At 41.3% G+C, this 7,089-nt stretch overlaps 1 protein-coding gene across 2 annotated transcripts; it reads left to right on the forward strand.

The window, feature by feature from the left end:
- The first annotated feature begins 1,081 nt into the window (after positions 1-1,081).
- LOC109752918 (rab GTPase-activating protein 22) lies at positions 1,082-6,827 on the forward strand. Of its 2 annotated transcripts, none has more exons than XM_020311840.4 (5): positions 1,082-1,581; positions 2,649-2,784; positions 2,939-2,988; positions 4,783-4,836; positions 5,198-6,827. In XM_020311840.4, the coding sequence occupies exons 1-5, from the start codon at positions 1,346-1,348 to the stop codon at positions 6,414-6,416; spliced, it is 1,695 nt and encodes a 564-aa protein (XP_020167429.1). In that variant the 5' UTR covers positions 1,082-1,345; the 3' UTR covers positions 6,417-6,827. The 2 variants fall into 2 exon arrangements, with proteins under 2 accessions (XP_020167429.1, XP_073358999.1); XM_073502898.1 differs by having other exon boundaries at positions 1,110-1,288.
- The last annotated feature ends 262 nt before the right edge of the window (positions 6,828-7,089 follow it).

Consider the following 7,089-nt stretch of genomic DNA (forward strand, 5'->3'; position numbering starts at 1 on the left):
CTCTTCTACAAAGAGGGAGGAATTCTTTTTAAAAAAATAGCTGATTATGGCTCGGTCTATAATTCATGAACCAACCGAATTTATTCTTTATAGATATCATTCTAGATAATTAATTACCGAGATAAGTACCAGGCATTAAATAAGATATTGTACTAAAAATGCTTGAAATGGGATAAAAATTACTACTAGCTGATTTGGAACTTATAATTCATAAACCACCGTATTCATTATCGACCAATTTCGCATTACCACCAAGAATAAGTACAGTACACCAAAGAACAAAGACAACTGCCTACAAAAAAAAAATACTTGAACGGTTACACTAACTTTGGTTGGTTCCACAAAAAAAAACCTAAACTTTTGTGCTAGACTCGATTCGTAGTACAAATGTGATATACATATCAAATTTGGATTGCTTCGCTACGACGTAAGTACTTCTAATTACATGAAATAATTAATTATACTATAAAAGAAAGAAACGAAGCTATTGTATATTTTCAAAAGGAATGACATAGACTGGCTACGGACATGGAAACCCATAAATAACCAACACAAGAAGCGGACACATACCAAACCAAAATCTCATACTTTAGCACGGAGAGATGACAAGTACCAAACATTAGATAAGATTGACATAAAAATTTAAAAGATCTTAGTAAATCCTTGAAATGGAAGAACTTCAACATATTCTATGAAAAGAGAGAGAGAACTTCAACAAAATTGGCTGATTATGAATTGGTCTATTATTCATAAACCAACCGAATTTATTTTCTAGAGATACCATTCCAAACAATTAATTCGTGAGATAAGTACCAGGCACTAAATAAGATATTGTACCAAAAATGCTTGAAATGGGATAAATTAAAAAAATTACTACCAGCTGATTTGGAATTTATAATTCATAAACCACCGTACTATTCATTATCGACCGTATTCCGCATTACGACCAAGAATAGTTACAGTACTGCCAAAGAACAAAGACTACTCCATACAAAAAGATACTCGAACGATCACACTGACTCGTGGGCCCGGAGAATCCTACTACTACCTCATACGTCAGTCTCAGTACGCGACTGTTTAAAACCAGCACCCACCGCACCCACCTTTTTTTAACTCCCCTTGTCTCTCTTCGGAGAGAGAGAACCGAATCACCAATCGACCGCACAGTGATCCGCATCCGCCACTGAGTCCCACCTCGCCGCCGGCGAGGTCCTCGTCGTTGTCCGGCGGCGTCGATGGAGAGGCCCGCCGCCCTCACGCGGGAGAAGTCGGTGTGGGCTTGGTCCCGGTAGTTACAATCGGTTGGTGGGGGCGGGGGCAGACAGGACAGGAGAGCGCCGCGGCGATGAAGGCCCTGCGGCGATCCAGCACCTCGTCTTCGTCCTCATCCTCGTCGTCCCCGAGGACGCCATCCTCGCCGCCGCCGCCTTCGTCGCGGATCCACCGCCGTTCGCTTCTGCTCGTCGCCTCGTCGGCCTCCTCTTTGGCGGCGTTGGGGAAATCGGCCGCGGCGGCTTCGGCTTCAGCGTCGCCGTTGCTTACCGCAGATTCCTCGTCGTCGTCCCCACCGAATTCGGACCGGTCAGTTCTCTCGTCCGGAGTTATGACCACCGATCAATACAGAAATGAAGTTGCTTAAATGGGGGATTTTTGCCCAATAGCATTTTTTGTTTTCTTGGGCCATAGTTAGATTAAATCAACTAATGATGCTCAAAATCATGCTTCTTGTGTGTGTTTTGTTGGAAATGGTGGTTTGGTCAGTGGTAGTACTGATGTAGATGCCCCTTTAGACTAAAAAAATGTTACTTTTGTTTAAGTGCTCACTGGTCAGACCAAGTTGTTTTACGCTTTGATCTGGATAAGGCTTAGTTAGGAGTTCACACTTTGTAGGCAGGAAGTCGTAGCTCACCTTGTTAGTTCCGTTTCCGTGAAATGCACGCCAGTTGTTCAGCCAATTTAGTACCAAAATCAATGAGTCATCTTAAAAAAGTTTGGACATGCAGGGTGTTTTGGTTTCATTTGTTGGCAGTTGTAGAGTTGTTTCGCAAGTATGTGCCATGGATTTGTTCATTGCAATTGTTTCCTAGCATCGTGAACTGGGCACCTTCAGCATCTGTTTGAGTGGTCTGTTCAGAGTTACTCCCTCCGTCCCATAATATAAGATGTTATTACAACCAATATACTCACATACTGGTTGTAATAACATCTTATATTATGGCTTATGGGACGGAGGAAGTAGATTACAAGTTGTATGTGGGTGTTGGTAGCAACTCATAAAGAGGTACATTTAGCTTCTAAGGTTTGCATTACCTGTGGCAGCCGTGTCCAAAAACAGTTTCATACCAAACCGTGAAATCCTTAATTCAGTTTTTCGTACTAACTTCACCACCCTATTTGAAAAGCAACAAATGAAAATGAACTATGCCACTGATTGCCGGTTTCCATGGGTTGAGTAAAAATCGTTTTGAACACCCCTAACATGTGACTGATAATATTGGTCGTAGAACAGTAGAAGGAAAGTTGTATTGTGAATACAATGCTGAACTGCAGTAATGCATAACTTAAATCATCACCGAATTATCATTTGGTGGCACCAGTTTATAGAATTATCCATTTCATTTTTTATAAAGCAAGCAATCTTTTTCCAGAGGTGCAATTAAATCTCCATGGTCTCGGAGGAAAAGAAAACAAGCACTCTCTTGTCAAAACTGGAGCCGTCTATTTTCTGTGAATGGGAAGTTTCGTGATGGAGGAAGAAAATTTCTGAAGAAAGTTCGCAGTGGGGTAAGTTTCGTTAGCGTCCAGGTTTTATTTGTAATGGATGTCCGACATACATATGTGATCATTAGCTGTACACATGTTCGCTATGATGTAATGTTCTGCATCTAAGTCCACTTTAAAGAATGTCAAGGTTATTAATTCTATAATTCTCTTACAGGGAATTGAACCAGGTATCAGGGCTGAAGTTTGGCCATTTCTACTTGGAGTGTAAGTTACCTGATCCTCTATTTTTATACATCTAGTATGGTATAACAGTCATCTTGTTAACATGGTTTGAAGTTGTAAGCTTGTAGACATGATTGCAATTTCAGTAGCAAGCATCTCGCGTTTTTTTCCTGTAGTTTAGAGAGGGTTTTCATTGTTCTAGTACTCCTTGAGTACTTAATGTTATATTTACTTGTTGCTGTCTGCCTCTCTATTTGTTGCTTAGCAAAATAATGTTGTGACCCTCAAAGAATGTATGGTGAACCTGTTGAAATATTACCTATCTGGGCCCCTTCTTTTGCATGTGCTAGCAGAGTTTTTAGGATTAAATCACCTATAGCATCAAGAACTATTTAGACAACCTTGCATGCGGTACAAACATCTCAGTTGATGGCAAATGTAAATTGGGTTAAACTAGTATGCCTGAACTGTAATCCAGCCTTGAAGTGCTGCGAAGCATGCGTTTGATGGCTGTATCATAGTTTAGGCATGAAGTCCGAACATTGTGTCACTAATGCTTAGCTGGTTAATGCAGAGAGCCATCAATTATGGCTTTTAAGGTGTGTTCTGAACCTCCTTCCTGTCCTTGCATGCATTTAAGTATGAACTTGTTGATCTATGCTCATGATAGCGAGTAATACTATGCTCTTGTAGTTATTTCAGCCATATAGTTGAAAGTGATATTTCACATGATAGCTGCAATAGAGATAAAATCTGATATTGCACCATGTGTTGAAAACTGCAAAGTCTATTTGAATCAATGGATTTCCAAAGGAATGTTAGAGGATTCTGATCCTTATGAAATTTTCCCACATGGGTTGTTTGATTCATAGGATTGCAGACCATAGGAATTTTTTCTTAGGATTCATTTGTACTAGGTTCTGTAGGAAAAATTTCCATCCACTCCAGCCTCTTGGAAAGAATGCTATGTTTCTCCTATGCACAATAAAAAAAAACTGTTCAATCTTGTATAGTAGTGAAGATAGCATGACATTCCAAACCTGCTTTTTTCCTATTCCTGCGTTTGGAAATCCTGCAAATCCAAGAGGCAAATGGTTTCGGTGACCTGGATTTTCATAGCCAGCTTTTCATATTGTTCTTTCTGTCTTTCAAGAAAAGGCATACACCACCAAAATTGAATAGAGGAATTATAACCCATGTTTAGCAAGATCCAAATTCCTACCAAACTCTTTAAGGATCACCAGCATGCACAGGAAACAGTTTTAAGACCCAGACAGACGAGTAAGCTGTTATGGCAACTGATCAAGAAAACTACTCTTACAGAATACAGTTTTAAGACCCAGACAGGCGAGTAAGCTGTTGTGGCGACCGGTTGAACGGCTGGAACTATGGTGCGAGCTGCTTGACTGTGGCCAGATAGCATACTGTATTTGCCAGCAATCAAGTTCAGCTCAGGTTGTACTGTTATAGCCTGATAGGGAAGGTCCTCCGTGAGGGTGAGGCTGAGGCTGAGGATTGACACATATTTTGCACGATTTTTCTTTCACTGTTTCCATAAATTGTCCAATTGCTGAAGTGGACCAGACCTGCCAATAGTCTAGGACTTTTCGGTCTAACTGGTCTTGTCAGGTTTTTTAAACCATGCTTCAGAATTCAGAACTGTGTCTGAAACAGTAATATATGGTGGTTCTGTTTTATATGGTGTAGTAAAATCTAATGTGAACCTGTGAACAAAGTACCTCAATATTATATTTTAAAACATTTAATAAGTACTTCTTGCTTAGTATGCTTTTTACACTAAGTCTGAAGATTGACCAAATTTCTTGTCATATACAGCTATGATTTAAATAGTTCTGAAGAGGAAAGAAATATCATCAGGACAAAGAAAAGGTAACAGTTTCATAACAACTCACCTTCTGTCGGTCCTTTCTAGATTTTAGTTGTACACATGGTCTGCATTTATTATTACTCACCTTCACATATAGCACGAAGTGAGAGTAGATAAGTACTCCCTCCGTCCCAAAATAAGTGTCTCAACTTTGTACTAACTTTAGTGCAAAGTTGTACTAAGGTTGAGACACTTGTTTTGGGACAAGAGGGAGTAATACATATAAGCTTGGGTGGAACTTCCATGACCCATGTTGGAATTTTCTGTGTTTCAAATTATCAGACGAGAATGGAGTGTGAATACTGACTTTAATGATGCCTGATTAATTTATTTGCATTTTGTTTGGCACATCTTCTGGTGCAGGAATGAGTACGAAAAGCTCAGGCGCAAATGCCATCAAATTCTGAACTGCCAAAAGGGATTTGGGCTAAAGGTTATAAATGAAATCAACAATGAGGGGTGTTCTCGTGGTGTGCCTTATCTGCAAGATGTTAGTGCGAGTGTTTCTGTATCAGCCAAGGAATTTAATTGTTCAGGGAGCGAGGCAAATAGTCCGGATAATGCTGCCTGTGGTGCTGCAGAATGCATGGATGATGATACAAGTGAGTTAACTTGTGTAGATCAATCTATGGCAGAATCAGAATCTTCTGACTCTGCATCTTCTGATGAAGAAGACCACGGGCAGATATCCGTCTGTGCTGATATAGAAGAGAACGGCGCTCCAGAGCCTAAATTTGTCAGGAGTACCTCGTCCAAGTCAGACTTCTTTAGATCTAACAAAACTCCAGAGGATTTTGCAACATGGCAGCGCATTATACGTCTAGATGCTATCCGGGCAAACACAGACTGGGCTTTATTCTCCTGTAACCAGGCTGAAATCTCCGAGGAAAAGGCATTGCAGCGTGCATTGTCTGTTGGTTTGAAAGATTATGACCATTTAGAGCCTTATATGGTATATCATGCTGCCCGGTTAGTTGCATTGCTTGAGGCATATGCACTCTATGATCCAGAGATTGGCTACTGCCAAGGTATGAGTGACCTGTTGTCACCTATAATTGCGGTAATGAAGGAAGACCATGAAGCATTTTGGTGCTTTGTGGGCTTCATGAAGAAAGCTCGGCACAACTTCAGGCTGGATGAGGTTGGAATAAGAAGACAGTTGAAGACTGTCTCCCAGATAATCAAGCGCAAAGACTCGCACCTCTATAGACACCTGCAGAAGCTGCAGGCCGAGGACTGCTTCTTTGTGTACAGAATGGTGTTGGTCCTCTTCAGGAGAGAGCTCACCTTTGAGCAGACTTTATGCCTGTGGGAGGTGATGTGGGCTGATCAGGCCGCTGTTCGAGCTGGGATCGGAAGGTCCACTTGGGGAAGGATAAGGCTCCATGCTCCTCCAACCGACGATTTGTTGCTGTATGCCATTGCGGCCTGCGTCCTACAGAGGAGGAGGCTGATCATCGAGAGGTACAGCAGCATGGATGAGATACTGCGGGAGTGCCATAGCATGGCTGGGCAGCTCGACGTCTGGAGGCTGCTTGATGATGCGCACGACTTGGTTGTTAACCTCCACAATAAGATCTGATTCAATCGCTCTTTTCGGATCATTTGTAGACCTAAAAAATTATGCCCGAGGTATGTTCTCAGTGAAAGTGAACTTTCATCTGTTGTTTGTCACCCGGCATAAAAACCATTCTAGGTATAGAGATTGTTGTAAGTTTAAGTGGATAAAGTTCCCTTCAAAGAAAAGAGAACATGGAAGATCAAGTATCCCAAGTTCAGCAAAATACAGTACATCTTTGGATGTCCATAGTTACCAGGTTGCTGCCATTGTAAACAGTCGGTTGTTTAATTTGATGTAGGGAACTTGCTGTTTTTGCCTTAAAAATTCCTTCTTGGCAAGAACAGCATCCCCACCCCCCCCCCCCCCCCCCTTTTATTATAGTCGAAACAGATTTTTACCCTTATTAAGGAATAAAGAGCAGTATACGAACTACTTCCTCTGTTGTGTTTACTGACAATATTTGCACCGAATGAACTTCCATCTCACACACGCAAATCACAGCTCCCACTTTCCTTGCTGTTTTACTCAGAATGGTACGTACATATGTTTTAGATAGAGAAAGGGTTGGATGCTGTCGTGTGAATCACATGCACAGCTGTTGGAAATTCAGATTCAGATATGCACATCCGAGACTGATCTGAATCACATGCTCTAGTGGAGCAATTTCCTGGTCGTGTTACTGTTCGCGCTGTTT

The sequence above is a fragment of the Aegilops tauschii genome, chromosome 7 (genome assembly GCF_002575655.3).
Source record: "Aegilops tauschii subsp. strangulata cultivar AL8/78 chromosome 7, Aet v6.0, whole genome shotgun sequence".
NCBI classification, from domain to species: Eukaryota; Viridiplantae; Streptophyta; class Magnoliopsida; order Poales; family Poaceae; genus Aegilops; species Aegilops tauschii.